General features: G+C 43.4%; 2 protein-coding genes across 6 annotated transcripts in view; one reads left to right on the top strand and one right to left on the bottom strand.

Moving 5' to 3' along the window:
- On the bottom strand, positions 1-16096 carry ndufaf2 (NADH:ubiquinone oxidoreductase complex assembly factor 2). Of its 4 annotated transcripts, XM_074637674.1 has the most exons (5): positions 9261-9392; positions 8505-9161; positions 4501-4590; positions 3506-3546; positions 1-652 (listed from the first exon to the last, which is right to left on the bottom strand). In XM_074637674.1, the coding sequence occupies exons 2-5, from the start codon at positions 8644-8646 to the stop codon at positions 416-418; spliced, it is 510 nt and encodes a 169-aa protein (XP_074493775.1). In that variant the 5' UTR covers positions 8647-9161; positions 9261-9392; the 3' UTR covers positions 1-415. The 4 variants fall into 4 exon arrangements, with proteins under 4 accessions (XP_074493775.1, XP_074493776.1, XP_074493777.1 ...); XM_074637675.1 differs by lacking the exons at positions 8505-9161; positions 9261-9392 and adding an exon at positions 15881-16096; XM_074637676.1 differs by lacking the exons at positions 8505-9161; positions 9261-9392 and adding an exon at positions 15843-15957.
- ercc8 (excision repair cross-complementation group 8) overlaps positions 16092-19331 on the top strand; it is a 17993-nt gene continuing 14753 nt past the window's right edge. For both annotated transcript variants that reach the window (XM_074637670.1, XM_074637671.1), the window contains exons 1-3: positions 16092-16544; positions 18014-18109; positions 19119-19220. In XM_074637670.1, coding sequence (XP_074493771.1) covers positions 16468-16544; positions 18014-18109; positions 19119-19220 — 275 coding nt within the window. In that variant the 5' untranslated portion in view covers positions 16092-16467. The remainder of the gene's footprint in view (positions 16545-18013; positions 18110-19118; positions 19221-19331) is intronic.

Consider the following 19331-nt stretch of genomic DNA (forward strand, 5'->3'; position numbering starts at 1 on the left):
TCCGTTTTTTCTTTACTTTATTAGCAGACCTTTCAGCTACATTAAATCACTGTGGTCACTTATAGTCAGCTTCAAGATGAGTGATGCTTATTGTCTTGTTTATATACAATATACACAGAGGGACTACAAAAATAGAAACTCATAATGTAATCCAATCCAATAAAAGAGCCTTGAAATAAATACTTCCTCCATGAAACGGAGAGAAGTTTATTAAACTCTGGTAATTTCTGAGCTCCTAGTTTGTGGTGTTGTTGACTTAAGATTGCATTATACTGAAAGGTGCTTCCAACATTACATTTCAAAGTCTCAACTAAAAGTGAACATCAGTTTCACATAGGTAGCATGTATAGTTGCAGGGCTTTTCTATTGGATTGTATTACATTGTACAGCGGCCTCAGTGTGTGGATGTCTCAGTCTATTTCTTGGGCATCCAGGAGCCGGGCTGGAACGTGTTTGCGGTGCTGCTGGGGTCTTCGCTGATCTCCTCCTTGCCAAAGCTGGTGGAGGCTGCATGGCCTTTAGCCGCAATCTTTGCAGGAGTCGCCACCAGACCGTCCTCGTACTCCTTGGCCTGTAGGGCCAGGTCTTTCTCATCCACCTCCTTGGCCTTCAGTTTGATCTGCTCCCTGTAAGACTCATTCTTCAGCAGCTCCTTTAAAACACACACATACACGCATAGTCAGGGTTTCTGCAGTGTTCACCAAATTAAATTTGTTTTAATACATCATAGAAGGCAATTTAATTAATTTTTCATGGCCACACCGGTCAAAGAATGATGGAAAACCAGCAGGGATGATGTGGTCTAGAATTATTGATTAAATATATGAATTTATTGACATTCATAGCACATTTTTGTCACTACTTCCCAGCTATATATAATAATAATTCCTTGTAATATAATCAATTAACGTGACCTGGACCCAGATAAGCGGCAGAAGATTGATGGATGGATTAACCGATTCAAAATGTATTCATTTAAGTTTTTGCTGAAATCAACACTTCCCCATTATGAATCAATGAGCTTCCTGCCTACTGTGGCCAGCAGTGTTTGTTACAGGTTTGATGGCGCTTGCTCAACCTCCTCCTCCTGCAGCACATGCACTGTCACAACAAACCCACTTGTAGTTTATAGATGTATAAAGTTTCCCAACAGCCCACAACCAGATGCAAAAATAGTTCTAACTTGCTGTCTATGGCAGGCAAGAAAATATATTCCAGACTCTTGTAAACTTTGCAATACTATCTAAGGCTGACTTTTTGAGGGATCTGAATTCTTGTAGATACCCTGATATTACATGTTGTAGTCTGTGACACCATATAGAAATACTGGGCTTAAGGGAACAGTCATATCTATATAGGGGAGCGGGTCCTCTTCAGAGTCCGCCATGTTGCTCCGCCATGTTTCTACAGTAGCCCAGAACGGCCAAACCAAACACCGGCCCTCGAGAACCTGAAGGCCACCGTAGTTCTCTTGACGCACCTGTGAAACCGCGGTAACATGAGATGCGTTACCACGGTTTTGCACTCGGTGGCTCACGTTACCGCAGTCTTGGAAATTAGAGGGAACGGAGGGGTACTCAGTTGGTTGCAATCTGCAACCACATCTCTAGATGCTGCCAAATCCTACACATTGTACCTTTAAGGGGTGGGTGATATGGTGATATGGAAAAAATCCTTCATCGTGGTATGTGTAATTTTTTAATTTTCATAATATCGATATATTTCAAGGTATATTAAATAAAGCAGCCATGCACATTAATTTACAACATTGCCCACTGTGGCTACTACAATAAATTAAAGGGACAGCTACCACAGTTTATTACATGGCTTTGTTGAATACTCAATTCTGATTGGCAAATTACTGCATTCTGCGGTTTTGTTATTTCTTTATACCAGACTGTTACTATTGACGCAGTTCTGATGTCGGACTCTGGAGGAGCATTTTTGTGTCAAATTCTTAATTTGACACAAATTGATTTCTTGATTTGATTGATTTCTTAAATAAGTCGCTGTATAATAAGTGGGATAATGTGCAGCTAGCAGATCATTGTTGTGAAATGCATGACCCAGTCCACTGTTGGGGTTTATTTCATAACAATGACCGGTTCGCTGTACATTATCCCTTACATGAACGGTATGATGTAAATCTCTGATACATACTGTCATATCGCCCATCCCTACCAGACATGATTTACCAAGGTCTGTGGTGTTGGAAATGTTGACGTGGCAGTTCCCTGAAGATTTGAGAGAATTGATTGTGACAACAAGATTACTTATTGGAACCTCCAAATAATAATAATTTCCCCTACTAACTCAAATACCACTGTTTGTGTTTGAGAAAGGCACACAAAGTCAACTGCTCACTAGTCTGAAGTAGAAGAGACATGAAGTTGCACTGGGCAGCTTCCAGGAACAAATGTGTCGAGTATTTACTAAAAAAAAAGAACAAACGTGCTCAGTTAACCTACATAGGTCCAATAAACCCGGGTTAAAATGGTAGTGCTTGGAACGGATAGGTAAACTGACGTGACAGGAGGCATTCGCAATATAAACAACCATTCCAGCTCATGGAAACAATTATAACCTGAACATACTGTAGTCCACCAGTGGAATAGTTACCCACTTGAGCCACAGCTAGTGTCCAGTGATGTTAGCCTCTCCCTAGCATGAGAAGCCAAAAAGGAAGGGGAGGACTGGGCATAATGCTGTTGTGTGCTGGCAGAACTGAAGGACTGGAAAAGAGAGGGGAGAGCCGTGGCCAAAAAGCCCCGCTTTGGGGAGGGAGACAAACATACTGAGCTGCTTTTCCAGCCTGTTAATGACAGGATTTAATCCAATCAATTTATGTCGGCTTGGACCGGGAAGAGAGGGAGCGTGACAAGGGGTAGGGTAATGTGCTGGGAGTGAAGCCTTGGCCACATCAACACTGTCCAGCTGTCGATGGCAGCTATTGGGCAGACGCAAGGCAGAAAATTGGAAGAGAATGTTCTGGCAATAGAGGCAGGGGATGGCATTGGCCACTGGCAGGGAGAGAGGACGGAGAGATAGAAAGAGTGCCTGGGTACTGGCCTTCCAAGGGATTTCCTATAGACCCACATTTCGCCGGCCAAATAATTTCCAGCATTCTCACATTTAAAGAGCAATAAACCCAGTGAGAGGTACACGAGGGGAAAAACTGCACTCCTTCACCATTCCCATCTTGGAGACTGCCAGAAATAAAAACACAAAAAAGCCGAGTTGCAGGCTTTTTGCTGGGAAAAAAAGAAAGTAAACTAGGACATGGTGTCAGTGAGCCCCTTGTTCAGAGGCTGTCTTTGCCTCGCCATCAATGCACTTCAGCTGCTGTTTATTTTAACACCTGTCCCCCAAAGTTCCTGGATTCAGTTCGAAACTGTAAGATAAAACAAATCAAAGGCTTTCCTTGCTTCTTTCCCTCCCTTGTAACCAGCCCCCCAGAGTCCAACCATCAGCACAGCGGGGAGACTAGTGGGGGGGGGAGACGTACCTCGATGGAGGGGGGCTCCTTCCGTCTGCCTCGGATCCAGGCTGGAGGAGGAGAGAGGAGGAAAAAAAAAAAAGAAGAGTGAGAACACCCACACAAACATACGCTGCACAAACAAAACCTGCAGTCATATTTAAAGGCTGCAGCTATAGCATCACTGAGTTTCAGGGCACTACAGTAGCTCTGAGTAACCAAGCTAGCTGGGAAAATGTACCCGGGGTTTGTTTTTGTTTCATTTCGCTTAGCGAACCGCAGGGAAACTGGTAAAAGTTATACACACGATAAACTCAAAAACACTAATGCTGCTTTAGTGTAGGCAGAGCAGGGCCACTGAGCGCTGCGTCTCAGAAGAGACAGTGTGAATCTGCTCTGATCTTTGAATTTGAAAGTACACACTCTGTCATTCTCCATCAGTAGCTCTGTCCTTCTTCCTCCTCCTGAGTAGAACTGTGTCTGTCTGTCATCTTTTTTTTTTTTTTAAGGAGCTCTATTTTGGCTGAGCTGGCTGCACAGCAGAGCAGGTTAAAGGGAGCCAGAGAGAGAGAGAGAGAGAGAGAGATTTTCTAACTCTTCCTCCAGCTAGCGCAGGGATTCTGGGCCTCTTTTATCCCTTTCTTATTTGCATCCTGATGAAAATGCATGAGGGATGGGGCGAAGCAGGATGAGGGGTTTAAGGTGGATAAAGCCAGTCTGAGACAGAGGGAACAGTTTGTATCCAGTTGTAAGAAATTCGAAACACTATTTTATGATACGGTTGTATAACACCAGCAGAAGGCGTCTTTGATAAACTCATGAATACGCTTTTACCAACCCCCATCTCGCTGTATGAAAAAAAAAAAGAAAATCAATGGATTAGCCTAGGCCCCAATAGATGCAGGCATGAATTTGTTATTCCATTTTATTTGTGCAGCACTTTTACTGGGTAGCTCTCTTGTTAACATTGTTGTATATCCATGTTAGTTAAAGCACGTAACAGCGATGCTGCGGTCCAGACTTACCGTCCCACTCTATCGGTATGCTGCCTTCTGTATATTCATATTCTGTAGGATTGGCTGCCTCTACCATCCGCCTGGCACGGACGCTTCTGCCTGGGAAACAAAAAAAAAAAAGTAGAGGAAAAAGAGAGTGAGATAGAGATACTCGACAATGATGCATACAAGGAATACAAACAAACACAAAGAGGCGCAGACACAATGCTCTCCTGCTCGCACAGATACACAGACAGACACACAAATACACAGAGGGATGACAGCGCTGTGACAGACCATGGATGATTACCTCGTGGCCCTCGGGCCCTTCTCCTCAGATCTCGCTGAGTGGCTCCAAATCTGGGCTAAGCCTTTATGCAAATCAGTCTTTCCCTTTAACCCGACCAACCACAGCCCCCCTCACTCGCAGCCTCCTCCAATCACGGCGCTCCGGCTAACAATGCCCTCCAAAATCAACATCAAGCCGAGCAGGAGACAAAAGAGGTCAGATATCACAGGGAACAGGAGAGGCACGGGCTGCGTGGAATATTAAGTGCTCCTTTCCCTATCTGTATACAGCACGACGCTCGCTAGCAGCAAGGCCATCACCAATTATTTTGGTCGAATCTGCTGATTAGACAAGTTTGGCTGGCACACAATGACATGGAGACGGAGGTAGATGTGGGGAGGGGGGGACAATGGAGAGTAGATAGAGACAGAAGAAGAGGGAGAATTAAAAAGGAGCCAGTTGTGTCTTTGTGTGGAGCTTCATACAGTGTTCACTAATAACAAGTGTTTCCATAGTTTCTCTTCGCAGGTAGCCGGATGTTCGTCCATCGCTCCCATCCCCCTGAGAAATGATGAGGCAAGGAAGGAGAGGGAGAGAGAGACTGAGAGAGAGAGAGAGTGATGATGCATGGCAAACATGGCTGGGAGAAGAGAAATGGATGGGCAAGGAAAACAACACGCTCCAAAACACAGACAATCTGTCAGGATTCCATCACCGTTTCGCCGCAGCTGACTGGACATGGACAAATGGAGGCAACCACCTCCATGCACACGGCAGACTGATGGCCTTAATGTTTACTTCAGCCATAACAGATAGCTACGGCGCAGGGATGGATGAGTGATGGCACTCAAAAAAAAGTGGCTAAGTGTTGTGTACGGGGGAAGAGGCTGTGCTTGTGCCTTCTTAATAAAAGTTTTCTTCCAATGAAAGAAAATGTTTCATGCATGTGCTGTAATTATGAGGAGGTTTCCTTTCCATACTTTATATCCAGCCTATATAGTAATCAGGTCAGCTAATTAGGCTATTTGGTTCTGCTTTGGTTCCCACTAGATTGTCACTATAGGGCTTCATGGCAGCTCTGCAAGCTTCCTGATATCCAGGTCTGACAAAAACACTGCATTCTCTCAGCTCATCTGCAAAGCTGGCCCGGCAACGTGTAAAACCCTATGATCCTCACATTTGTTTACATGTATGCCTTAAAATGTCTTCTGAGAAAACAGTTTCCTAGAAAACCATCCCCATGATAGCGGAACAAAAACAGCAGCCAGCAAACAAAAAGGCTGCGTGTTCTCGAGGCACAAATACATTTAACAGGTATGCTAATTATAAACAGATCCTATCCATATTTGCATTGGCGTGGGTGGCGGCAGACTGAAATGGTACAATTACGATACAGTCCCCACAAGCAATGTGCTTAACTGCAGCTAATGCCTAACTAATAAGCATAAAGAGAGGCACCCACTTTTTCTCTGTCTCTATCTCTCTCCGCTAGGTTGCATCTCCCCCTCTCCTCTCTGTCACACTCCAACATGGCTCTCCTCTTGTCTTGTTGCTTTTTGCAGCATGACTAAACCCCTTCCACCACGGCTTTTATCCTTGGATTTGAATAACAAATACAGTATGTACATATATTTATGAAACACGGCTGATCCTCCCACCACATACACATTGGGAGGAGGCTTGTCAGACTGATTGGGGTGAATCTCACTCTCTTGGTAATCTCTGAGCCGGGACATAAAAAAACACACACAGGCCAAGTGCTATATACTGTACCACAAATATACTAGAAAAGTTCACCACTTCTTCCAAATCTTATTACCTCACATGAGCTGATGATGTAAACAATTGTAAACAAATGTGAAAGATTAGAAATATAACAGAAACAACCTCACACAACGTGCACAGTTTATTACAGAATGCAATTACTGCGTATAGGCCAACTCTTCACGTAACGTAGCATAACAGAATTGGCCTGGCACGTTGTTTGCATAGTGATTTCTCAGCTCAGGGGGCTGCCTGCAACTAACGATTACTGTCATTACTAATTAATCCATACATTCTTTTTAAACTTAAGTCTTTTTTTGTATTTTTCTAATCAAAAAACAGAGCCCTAAGTGATGTGTTAGAATTGCTTTCTTTGTTTGACCAACGGTAAAAAACATAGTGTTTCTTTTTACAATGTTATAAAATGGAGAAAAGCAATAAACCCTTCATATTTAAAAGCTGTAGTGCTAGTAAATGTTACAGCTGTTCAAATCACAAAATGACACAGAATACAAACACAAAAAACAGCACGAACAGAAAACAAAAATATCTATTATATTATTTTTCAAAATTAACTGAGTCTGAGCCATCATCTTAAAATCATAGTCACGTTTATATAGCTTGAAATTAGTGCTAAGCCATGTGACGATATATATATGTCATAAAAATGTCTACCGTATACATATTTCTATATTGTTTCTATCGCGATATACTGTAAGCTAGACCTATATTTATTTCTTTTCTATAATTTCACTTAAATCTGTTATGTTCACTCATGTTCATCAAGAATGAGTTCATCTTAAAATGAGAAAATACTCAGTACTTTTCATTTTTCAAGTATTTAATTCACACAGGAGTATACAAAAATAGGCATTACCACTACTATTTATTTATTGAATTACCAGAAAACATGTTATAATGTGATATATATTGTTATCGCGATATGAAATGACCTATATTGTGATAAACTCTCCACATTAAAGCTGCAGTGGGTAGAAATGGAGCAAATAGGATTAAAAAAAAGTTATTTTTATAAAAGGGTCACTATATCCTGATAGTAGTGCATTAGACAGGTAATCTGAAAGCAATCATGTGCCTCTGTGTCTTCCGATGCTCCTAATGGCATCTGCAAGATTTCACAGACAAGAGAAAAACAACCAGTCAGAGCTGATCTGGAGTCTGACGTCCAGCTGCCGTCTATGAGGCCCTGCTGTCAATAACTCGCAAACTCCAATCAAACGGTCAAACTAGGCAGCGATGATCAAATATGGAACGCTCTCTCTGAAATGACCTGTGATTGGCCAAAGTATCCCGTCACGATTTTTTAAAGCCTGAAAACAGAGCCATGAGGAGGTGTTTTCTCGCAGACCACTTGAATTACAATATGCTGAACGGTTATTATGGAATTTTTGCCTAATGATGCCAAAAATACTGCCACTTTAAGAAGATTTAACCAGTAGATGTTTTGTATTTTTACTTGACAAATATCAGTCAAGATCAGTTGATTATGAAAACAGTCACTACCCAATTTTCTCATGATCGACTTATATAGTCCTTAATGTTAGCTTCATATGGTCTGTACTTTAGGATCCCACAGACAGTCAGTTATCTTTGTGCTTCACAGTTCAGACCTCAGAGAAACAGAGAGAGAGAGAGAGAGAGAGAGAGAGAGAGAGGTATGAAAGGTGTTAGGAGCTCTCGATCTCAGCGGGCCCCCTTGTGACAGGTCTGCCTTCTCATCACTCACTAGGGGAAACCTACTTACCAGTCAAACACAAACACACATACACAAACACACACACACACACACACACACACACACACACACTGGCTAGAGAGCAGGCAGATTAACCTGAGGGACAGGAGCGAGGACGCTGCCTCTTACCGTGAAGGACAAACGCAGCACTGCGTTGGAGAGGGGGAGGGGCCAGCGGCAGGAGGAATGAAATCCCACCGCATAAATATTCATGAGCCATCTCACCTGTCTGAGCGCGACTCATCTGTGAGCCTAGCTGTGGAACCGAGGGTGTGGGGGGCGTGGGGGGACAGGAGGGAGGCAGGATGGGTGAGGGGTTGCCTTGGCAGCCAGATCGGGAGCCAATCAAACGGCAGGTACGCCCCATCCTTCCCGTTCGTTAGAATAAGACGTGATGCGCTCCGAGGGTTGCTCTTTGAACCCTGAACACACCCCGCTAAACTCCATCACCTGCTTCAACACACACATACACGTACACACACAACCCCCAACTTCACACATCAGCTCCCAGGTGAGTGCTGCTGGGGGCGACCTGAGAGGTTTTTCACCTCCACAATGTCATTCTGGTGCTGTCTGTCTCTCTCTCGCTGTGTGTCTTCCTCCTGCACTCCTGTTTTTGATTACAGAAGCAGATGTCAGGGGAACACACTTCGATTGGCAACATCCGGGTACGAAGAGCCCTAAAACACTCACAAAAACAGGTCCAACTGGTGGTACCTACTGTACATCTCAAGCTCCTCATCATCAACACCGCCGTCTATCCTGTAAAACACCGCGTTCCCTCATCTCTGAACAGATTGCAATGTAGACAAAAGCTCCCACTTGCAACTCCGGCTCTTCCTCTCAGTAGACAGCAGCTTCCTCGGTCTTCATGGCTGTGGCCTGATGAAGGTAGGAACAAAAAGCAGTGTTGAAGCAGCCTGCTTTGAGCCTAGTTTATCCCTCTCCAGCTGAGCTGTGTGCTGGATGGGGATGGGGGACCAATACCTGCATGTTAATGGACAGCTTTATGAAGATGGAGTGATCCGATAAGCATCAGCGATACAAGGGCAACCAGGTACCAATACCGACACGCTCTCTCTCTCTCTCTCTCTCTGCCTCCAATCTCTTTCCCTGGAAAAAAAAAATGGAGGGGATGTGTGAGGCCTGTAACCATGGTTACCCATTAGCCCTGAACCTAGTGACGCGGGATGAGGTTTAGAGGGAAAAGGCCAGCCGTTGTTTTGCACCAGTTCTGGTGAGAGGAGGAGCTTACAGACGTAAAGTAGGCCTGCTGCTGCTTGGTTTTTTATTCAGCCCTCATTCTGTTTGTCCCTGTTGCTGTCGATCCCGCTGAGGTTTGAGTGACTCACTGCAGAACAGAGGAGAATAATTCATATAAAAAAGTAATAACATGCTGAAAAGAATACTCTGATTTCCCCCGTGTGTTACTTTTAACTAAACGCAGGCGCACTTGAGGGTGGAAGGGATACTTCACCCCACTCCCACTTAAGACCAACCATCTCCATCCTCTTGAAGTCTCTCTCCTGCCCGATGGGTTATAGAAAAAGGACCGTGGCGAGCCAGGAAGTCAGCGTCCTTTGTGGGGCCGTGGAGCAGTGTGGACCCCCCCTACCCTCCTTCCTCCCCAGCTCCTCTGAGGCCCGTACGTGTGATGTCCATACACCAAGCTGTCCACCCCTTTCTATTCACCTCCATCACTCTCATCCAACCCCCTTCCATTGCACCTTCAGTCCCCCCACTCTCTTCCTCCATTAACCTACCTCCACCTTCCTTCTCTCCCCCTCTATCTGTCTGCCTGTTCCACCCACTCATTTCACCCTCTTTCTGTCAGAAACCCTCCTTTCACTTTCACTCTTCTCCATTCTTCCCCCACTCTATAATTTCACCCCATATGTCAGCATCCCCCTTGTTCTTTGTCACTCACTTTCTATACCCCACCTTCTTTTTTTCCACCCTCTGTGAATCTCCCTCGGCCTTATCTTTCCTCCCTCACTCCTCCTAGCCTTATTTCTCTCTGCCTGTCTGCTTTATTAAAATATTCTGAATTGAATAAGCAGCAGCAGGCTCCAGGAGATGTCTGCTTTGTGTCGGTCTGTCTGTCAGTCTTTCTGGCTGACTTTCTGACAGACAAGAGAGTCCCGAGGTGTCAAAACATCTCGCTGGCCATCTGACCAGAGAGAGACACGAATGCACTGGACGGTGAATCACGTGATCCACGCCAAATGGTGAAAATTAATCGGATTAATTTGTTGTGTTCCTTCTGTTGGCATCATCAACTGATCAGGATTGCTCACCACATTGCATAGATACAGGTCTACTGTAGATATGCAGGGTTTAATAGACCTGCAAGATGCTTAGATATTGGAGCTAGGCCCATCTGTAATGCTCTAGCATAAGAAATAAATGTGCCTGTTTCTCATTTTCAGCATCTATCTTTTCAAATGCCTTTTTAATGAAGTAGTTAAGCCACTCCATGATGCTCCACCACATACACGTACAAACACACACTTGGCAAACAGTATAAAGCAAGATGAGCTAAACCCACTTGGTTCCCCTATAATGATTAAACAACCTTCATTTAAACCCCATGCATCGCAAAGCTGCTGATCAATTAACGTGATTTAGTGCAGCGGCTCTGGACACAGTGAGCACTGACTCGGTGTCCTACTGTAGGATAGACCTTCCTTCATCGCACCCTGGGGATGACTTGTGGCAGGATAAACAGCCATTTGGACCCTCGTCTCTCTCCGCTGTGACTCTTTCCATGGAAATATGCGGCTTGAATCAACGCTCTGATGACACACAGCCATCTGTTGTTGTGTTAAGTGTGTTTGGGCATGAAGTGGAGAGAAAACACACAATCGCAGATTTTTTTTTCTTTCTTTTTTTAAATACAAAGCAGATACAAATACACGCGCAAACACATGTACACAATCGCAGATGCACACACTAATACAACAACACACACCTCCTCCCTCCCTCAGTCCCCAGAGTCGCCCATCCTGAAATAGCAGAACTGAGGCCTTTTCAGTTTTTCACTTCATAGAACAGAGCTGGGGAATCAAATAAATAATAGACAAAGAGAGAGGGATAGTGATAGGACGACAAGTCAATGCATCTTTTCTCTGCAACAGCGTGGCGCACCTCTGAGGAACCTCTGAATCCCTTCCATTCTCCACGCAGTGGAGAGAGGACCAATAGATTAAAACTGCATGGCACACACCGCTAAAATGAATAGCGCTAAAAATACATCCTTTTCACCGAGACATGAAAGGAAACTGCCTTTCCCCTGTCCAGTATTGAGCAGCCATTGATTCCAAGACAAAGGCTACACCTCCTCAAAGAGGTAAGAAAAATAGCAATCATACAGGCAATTATTTTCAAATGTGCCTGCAGCGGCCGATAATGTCAGTGCGCCTTCTCTTCCTAAATAAAGGGATGGAAGGCAGGCGTCAAGGCTGCAGGCCCGCTGCTGAAGACGAATGAGCCCATCCGCAGAATGCTTTGCTTTCATCTGGGCAGCATGACATGGCGCCCCATGCAGCGTGAGGCAGAGCCGGGCCTGGGGGACAGACGCACACATAAAGAGAGGAGAATATAGATTCTCTATTCAGCTCTATGGAGCCGACACCAAGGCAAAGACCTTCTAAAGACCAGTGGCCAGATTGCCAGTGGCTTTCTCTTGTAGCCCTGCCATAGACAACAATCACTGGAGCTCCACAGCCTATAGTGCAGTTCTCTCTATGGGGCAGAAGCACACAAGGCCTCTTTAGCTGGACCTTTTCTGAAGCCAGAGACAGACATTCTCTCTCTCTAGGCGTGTACTTCAGACTCAGGCCTTTTCATTTTGATGTGCAGCAGCATCTGAGGAGAGGGGGGGATAGAAAGCTCTCTGCTGGGTCTCCCACACTGCTGAAATACTCTAATGTTGCGAATAGAAATCTTCACTGGACTGGCTTCAAAAAAGGAGGAAAAATTGAGAGGCAGCAATGACGGGGAGGGGCAAGGGAAGAGGCAAATAAAGAGGTCAGTGCAAGGAGAAATCTTGTTGAGATCAGGTCGGACAGAGTCACATAAAACAAGCTTCCTTTTATTTTTCTGTCTTAGCAGCCATTAACGTCCTCTACACGGAATTGCTTACGCCCCAGTTTTCTAAAGTTATCAGATTGAGAGAGGTAGAAAATGGGAGCAGCAAAGCATGGATAAAGGTAGAGAGGGACTGAATGAACACTAGGGATGGACAAATGAATAGAAGAAGTAGGCAGAGTTGAGAGAGGAAGAGGAGAGAGACTCCTCACCTACTTCAACCACTACTCATGTGCTGCTGCAGTGGAAAGCCCTGCGGTCCATGCCTTAAGGCCCTGAGCCCACGCTTGGCCTATCAGTTTAAGATCAAAAAGAGCCCGCTTTAGCAAGACATATGGACTGAATAATGCATCTGCTTTATTTCCACAAGGCTGGACGGGGTGAGTGGCAGAAAAAAAAGAGGAAAATGTGTGTGCCATATATTTCTATTTGTTTATTATGAACGTATATGGGAGTGTGTATGTGTATCATGCCTGTCTGGCGTTTATGAGTGTGTTTGTTCGGAAACCAGTTTTCCTACAGGCCAACTAACCTCTCCGCAGTGTCAGTCACTGTGATTGGGCAGTGAATACGGTAGCCCGTAGCGTGCTAGAAAATGGGCTTCTGTGATGTCTCATTTGAATAGTCTGACAGCCACGGGTGGAGGAGCAGCCTTGTAATGAATTATAAATACGAGGTGGGCGCAAGTTTCCCCGCAAACTGCTGAGAAAAGGTGAAGCACAAAGTCAAGTTCAGTCAGAAAGAAAGCAGGCTTGCAACCTGCCAGAGGTCGGTCCCTCTACGGAAAAACAAAAAAAACACAAAACAGCTTGGTTTCACCCTCTGACAAAAGCACCACTGAATGTATGCACTGCATTATATCTACTCAGCCACTGGCCGTCAAAGAAAGGCTTTATCTAAATTGTATTGTGGCACCAAGAGAGGGAGACAAACACAAGCATGTGTAGATGGGATATGATTATTCCCAGATTACTGCTGTGTAGTGTAGTTCCCATATTAGACAAATACAATGTCTGGGATGGAAGTGAACTCATGCTCAGGCATAATAATTCTTGTAGATATCACAAGGCATATCCCTTTGTTACTAATAGGGCTGTCCCGAATATCATTTTTTGGGCCTCGAAGCTTCGGTGAGAAATATTCAAAGGTATTCGAAGCTTTGCAGCGCAGCAGGCTGTCATGTTCTTCTGTCTGTCTGTCTCCATTTCCCTGTTTCAGTGCCGCTGCCGCACTACTTTACACAACCGCACCTCTACACACAACAAACAGCGATATATCCGTACGAGAACAACTAATAATAATTAATGTTGAATATGAATAATGAATAATGATGTGGGAATATTCCTTATTTCATGGGCTATTTAGGGATTTATACTTTATTATTACATACTTATATATAAAAAAAAAAAGCAAACAAAAAAGCAAAGCATTCAAATACTGATTTGGTGGTCGATTTTCATGGCAATGGTCAAAGCTTCGAAGCATTCAGATCAACCCTAGTTACTAATAAGCCAAAGGTCCACGGCTGGTCAACCAGCAGTATCATGTCTGGAGCAGGCAAAGGTTGTGTTCTTTGACCTGTGACCCCTGACCTGTGGCCTATTAGTCTGGATAGGACCCCGGCTGATAATGATTTTTAGGTGGTAAAGGGAGGGGAAAGTGGGATTAGCCTGGATTCTGCTAATAAATTAAAGATGGAATTTATGCACACATTTGTGCATCACTATGTTTCCTCCCAAACACGTTTATGTACAGGTGTGGATATGACACATAGTCACTGAAAGTGTTTTTGTTATTTGGTAAAAGCAGTTATGTCAGCATCTCCTTCTTGTAAGCATCTTTCAAAAATCAAATGTGTTGTGTTTTTTACATTACTGCCTTTGCTGAGGCGAGTCATTATAATGCCCTACACCTCTCAATCTTCCTAGACACACTTGAGAAAGACAGGACAACTGGGAGAAGGACCCGCACTAAGCCCGGGTGTTGAGTCCGCAAGGCCAACGAGCGTGTCCTTGGCCTTCACACAGTCAGAGATGGTGTGAAGGACACCGTTGGCATCCCACCGTGGATTAGCCTGATGACACAGTTCTACCGCTTGGCTTGAGCATGATATATACTGTAGCACTGCCATGTCTCAGTAGGGATATATGACCTCCTTCTAAATCCTCATCGCAGACAAGAAGTAATCATTTCGCTTGCAACAGTGGAGGCCCCTTTTTCTCCTCTGAAGGCCAGTGACAGTGGAGCTGCCATACTTTTGCCCCCCCCCAAAGTGAGTGAAATCTGAACTGCAGTGAGCTGCATTAAATACAGACTAAAAAAGTCTTATTAAAATACTAAAAAAAAGAATGATCTTATTGAGGCGGTTGCTCCATCTAGTGGCAAGCTTTTTATACTACAAGGGTGAAAGGGTGAAAGGTAAAGTCATATCTACAGCAACACATTCTAGGAAGAGGGCTATGGCACATGCATCAGCCATGTTTTATGGAGTGGTCTGCTGGGGCAGCAGCATCTCAGCTGCAGAGAGGAAGAAACTAGACAGAGTCATCAGGAAGGCCAGCTCTGTCCTGGGATGCCCCCTCGACACATTGGAGGTGGTGGGAGAGAGGAGGATGACGGCTAAGCTGTCATCCATGATGGAGGATGACTCCCACCCCATGCAGGACACCACCTCAGCACTGGAGAGCTCCTTCAGCGACAGGCTGCTCCACCCAAAGTGTGTGAAGGAGCGCTATCCCAGGTCCTTCCTTCCTGCAGCTGTCAGACTCCACAACCAGCACTGCTCCCAGTAGGCCACAACCAGCACTGCTCCCAGTAGACAACAACCAGCACTGCTCCCAGTAGACAACAACCAGCACTGCTCCTAGTAGACCACAACCAGTACTGCTCCCAGTAGACCATAACCAGCAATGCCCCTAGTAGACCACAACCAGCACTGCACCCAGTAGACCACTTACACACCAAAAAACTGACAATAACCTGATATTTTCAGGTGGAATTTCATTTCATTCTCACTGTGCAATATCATTTTCCACTTGTGCAATTGTGTTAATAGTCTGTTTATTGTCAATACTGTATATACTGCTCCTATTGTTATACTTCCTTCTATTTAAATGGTTCATATTTTGTTACACTTTGTTTAGCTCTTTTTTTTTTTTTTACTGTGTTAGCTGATGCATCTTGTTTTTCTGCACTATCCCCTTTGTTGCTGTACACTGCAAATGTCCCCACTGCGGGACTAACAAAGGAATATCTTATCTTATCTTTTCTTATAATACAAAATACACATCTGGAATATCCATATTTTTAACCACAGTACAGCATCAATAACAAGCTATATAATAAAACACACTGGGTAAGAAAAGCTACGTTTGTAATAGTGAAAACAAGCAGGGTCAGGCACAGAAAGAGGCAGAAAGGTCTTGTGCAGCTCGCATCATTAGTCTGAGGGATCAGGCTTGTGAATGAACTCACTACAGGCTGATGTCAGCACAACAAGGCTCATAGTCTACCTGTCCAGGTCTTCTGCTGCGGGATTACGAAGTACTTATTCCCCACAGTATCTGTCCCGACGTGCTCACGTACTATCCCAAACGTACGCCGTAGAAGTCCAGTAATCCTGCTCATCTTCACAGGACAACCCGAGGAAACAGGTTGTTTGTGTGTTGGTGTCCTCTGCTAGCTGTCTGTCCTCTCACCGGGTTGTTACGCAACAGCTCCTAGTGATGGGAGGAGAATGAGTAAGCTGCTCTCTGATTGGACGGCTCTACTTGACCAGCCAATCAGCGCACTTGTCATGGAATCATGGCTATGACGTTCCAACATGGTTGCCTATTGTGTTGATTTGCTACGAAGCTAGTTGAGTTTAATGTAAAATAATGAAAACATGATGAAAGAATAGCACATTAATGAGATCTAAATAGTGTATTTAGCGATTACGGAGCTTTAGGTACAACGCCATGCTTTGTTGGACGCGCAGAATATCAGTTTGGATTAAATACGTACTTCAGTGTAGTTAGCATGCTAGCCTGTGAGCTAGGCTAACGTTAGCTAACTGGTAGCATTGATTGAAGATCAGTTTCCTCTTCTAGTTGAGGAGATGTTGGGGTTTCTAGCAGCGAGGCAGGCTGGTCTGGATGACCCTCTGAGACTGAGACGTGCAGAGGCAACAAGGAGGTGAGACACAATACAAGTATCTCAACCCAGAGAGGAACATACATACTGCAGTATTCATACTCAGAGCTGGTAAACCTACACCTTCAATATGTGGAGTCTGATTTTAGGATGTATTAAGTTGTTCCATTGGCAGTCTGGTGAAATGATGAATACTACACTTTATTTGCAGAGCAGTTTTCATACAAGAGATGTGGCTCTGCTGTTGCTGTACAATAAAACAAATAGAAATACAACACTTTTAAACAAGGGCGAATATGCAATAAAAAGACATTAGTTGATAAGAGATAAGATATTCCTTTATTAGTCCCGCAGTGGGGACATTTGCAGCAAAGGGGATAGTGCAAACAACAAGATGCATCAGCTAACAGTAAAAAAAAAGATCTAAACAAAGTGTAACAAAATATGAACCATTTAAATAGAAGGAAGTATAAAAATAGGAGCAGTATATACAGTATTGACATAAACAGACTAACAAAATTGCACAGGTGGAAAATGATATTGCACAGTGAGAATGAATGAATGAATGAATGAATGCATGCATGAATGAATGCATGCATGAATGCAATTCCACCTGAAAATATCAGGTTGTTGTCTGCTTTTTGTTGGTGTGTATGTGGTCTACTGGGAGCAGTGCTGGTTGTGGTCTACTGGGAGCAGTGCTGGTTGTGGTCTACTGGGAGCAGTGCTGGTTGTGGAGTCTGACAGCTGCAGGAAGGAATATAAAATATATAAGTTAAAGTAAAAAAAAACGAAACTTAAGAAAATGATGATTTTTAAAAGAAAATGATAAGAATAAGCTAAATTAAATAAATATGATTTAGCCGTCTTTAAAAATGTTCATAGAAAGAGAATATATAAACAAAGAGACCAGTTGGCATGTCTTGAGACTTGAGAGGCTTTTAATAGCTAATGGGACTGGGCGATATGGAGGAAATCAAATGTCACAATATTTTTGACCAAATACCTCAATGTCGATGCTGCGACGATGTTGTAGGGTTGATTATATGTGCTTTCACAAAATATTTAGACACTGAGATTTTTTAATGATGACTAAGTGGGTGAAGGCAAATAATAGAACAGTTAGAACAGTCTGGTACGTTCAGAAATGACATCACTTTACTGTAATGCAGCCTTTAAAAGCAGGTAAAGACAACACTTGTACGATGTTACGATATCCAAAATCTAAGACGATATCTAGTCTCATATCACAATATTGATATAAAATCGATGTATTGCCCAGCTCTACTAGCTAATGTTTGTAAATCACACTGGCTAACTGATTAGTCTAATAATTATTTCAATGGTCTCATTATTTTGTCTCATTTGCAACATATTTGTTTGTTGTCTATTTCCTTTTCTATTATTATCTTATTATAATAATCTACTTGGGCTCTAAAGGTCTGATATGAATTATTTAATCAGTGTCTAGTGATGCTTAACTCTTCTTCTTCCTTTCTTTATCTCCAAAGGGCCCTGAGTCTGAAGTTGAATCCTGACAGAGATGTGGACAGAATACATGGAAATGGCATCAACACCATTGACATTGAAGCAGTAGAGGGCCGATAGTAAGTCCACTTAGTCTTAATTTACTATTACTGATTTATGAGTTACATTGCTATCCTCGCCTGAAACTAGGAAAGAGAGAAAACTGGTTGCTCTGTGTACTCCATCGTGAATCAAAAATGTGTCGGGTGCTTTTGGAAAAGGTAAAATATTACTATAAATACTACAAAATATTAGAACAAGTGCAACGATGAAGGAAATATTAAAATGCCTTTATTATAGTGGATATATCATTAAAAAAGCCAACATGTTTTGACCACTATAGGTTTTTGTCAGGGCTTTTATCAAACAGACAAAACGGAGTTGGTTTCACCTTTGTAGTATACAACCAATGGGAGGCAAGCACATGACCCGCATAATAACATGGTAGGTGAAACATTAATGAAAGCTAGGTACCCATTAGGACTGTCCCGAATACCATTTTTTGGGCTTCAAAGCTTCAGTGAGAAATATTCTAAGGTTTTTGAAGTTTCATGGAGCAGTGCAGTGCAGCAGGCTGACATATTCTTCTGTCTGTCTGTCTCCATGTCCCCCGTTTCAGTGCCCAGGACAGTGCCGCTGCCGCACTACTGTACACACACACGCACCTCTACACACAACAAACATCGATATCTGTCTGAGAATAACTAATAATAATTAATGTTGAATATGAATAATGAATAATGTTGTTAGATTATTCCTTATTTCATGGGCTATTTGGGGATTTATACTTTATTTTTTACATACTTGTATATAAAAAAAAAAATAAAAAATTTAAAAACGAAGCATTTGAATAGTGATACCATGGCAACGGTCAAAGCTTCGAAGCTTTAAAGCAATCAAGGCCGCCCTAGTACCCGTAGGTTTTAAGACAGGCTGTAAGAAAAACAGCGGAGCCTATACAAAGAAAAGAAAAAAATATATATATTACAAAAAACAATCCCCTGAAACTGTTTATGTTGGACATAAGTTTTTGATAAGAGCCCAGTACAATAATGCCATCTGTGAACTCAACCCTCTCTGTTGTTTCAGCATGTTGTCTGGCGGAGCAGATGGGGTGATCGTCGTCTATGACCTGGAGAACTACAGTGGGAAACTACAGTACACCTGCAAGGCAGTTTGCACAGTAGGCAGGTGAGCGCTACTGCATTTACTGATTCTGTCCACTAGAGGGCATCACTGCATTAGGTTCTTTGTTACTCATGCCTGTTTTTTAATGGCAATGTGAACAGTAGCGTCCTAATA

The sequence above is a fragment of the Sebastes fasciatus genome, chromosome 6 (assembly GCF_043250625.1).
Source record: "Sebastes fasciatus isolate fSebFas1 chromosome 6, fSebFas1.pri, whole genome shotgun sequence".
NCBI classification, from domain to species: domain Eukaryota; kingdom Metazoa; phylum Chordata; class Actinopteri; order Perciformes; family Sebastidae; genus Sebastes; species Sebastes fasciatus.

Bases quoted from the DNA above. Each gene is read 5' to 3' on its own strand.
- ndufaf2 (XM_074637674.1), bottom strand. From the start codon at position 8,646: ATGGGGCGTACCTGCCGTTTGATTGGCTCCCGATCTGGCTGCCAAGGC. The intron at 4,591-8,504 runs GTGAGATGGCTC...TTTGTTTCCCAG, and splicing joins GATGAGTCGCGCTCAGACAG to GCAGAAGCGTCCGTGCCAGG. The intron at 3,547-4,500 runs GTAAGTCTGGAC...CTCCTCCTCCAG, and splicing joins CATACCGATAGAGTGGGACG to CCTGGATCCGAGGCAGACGG.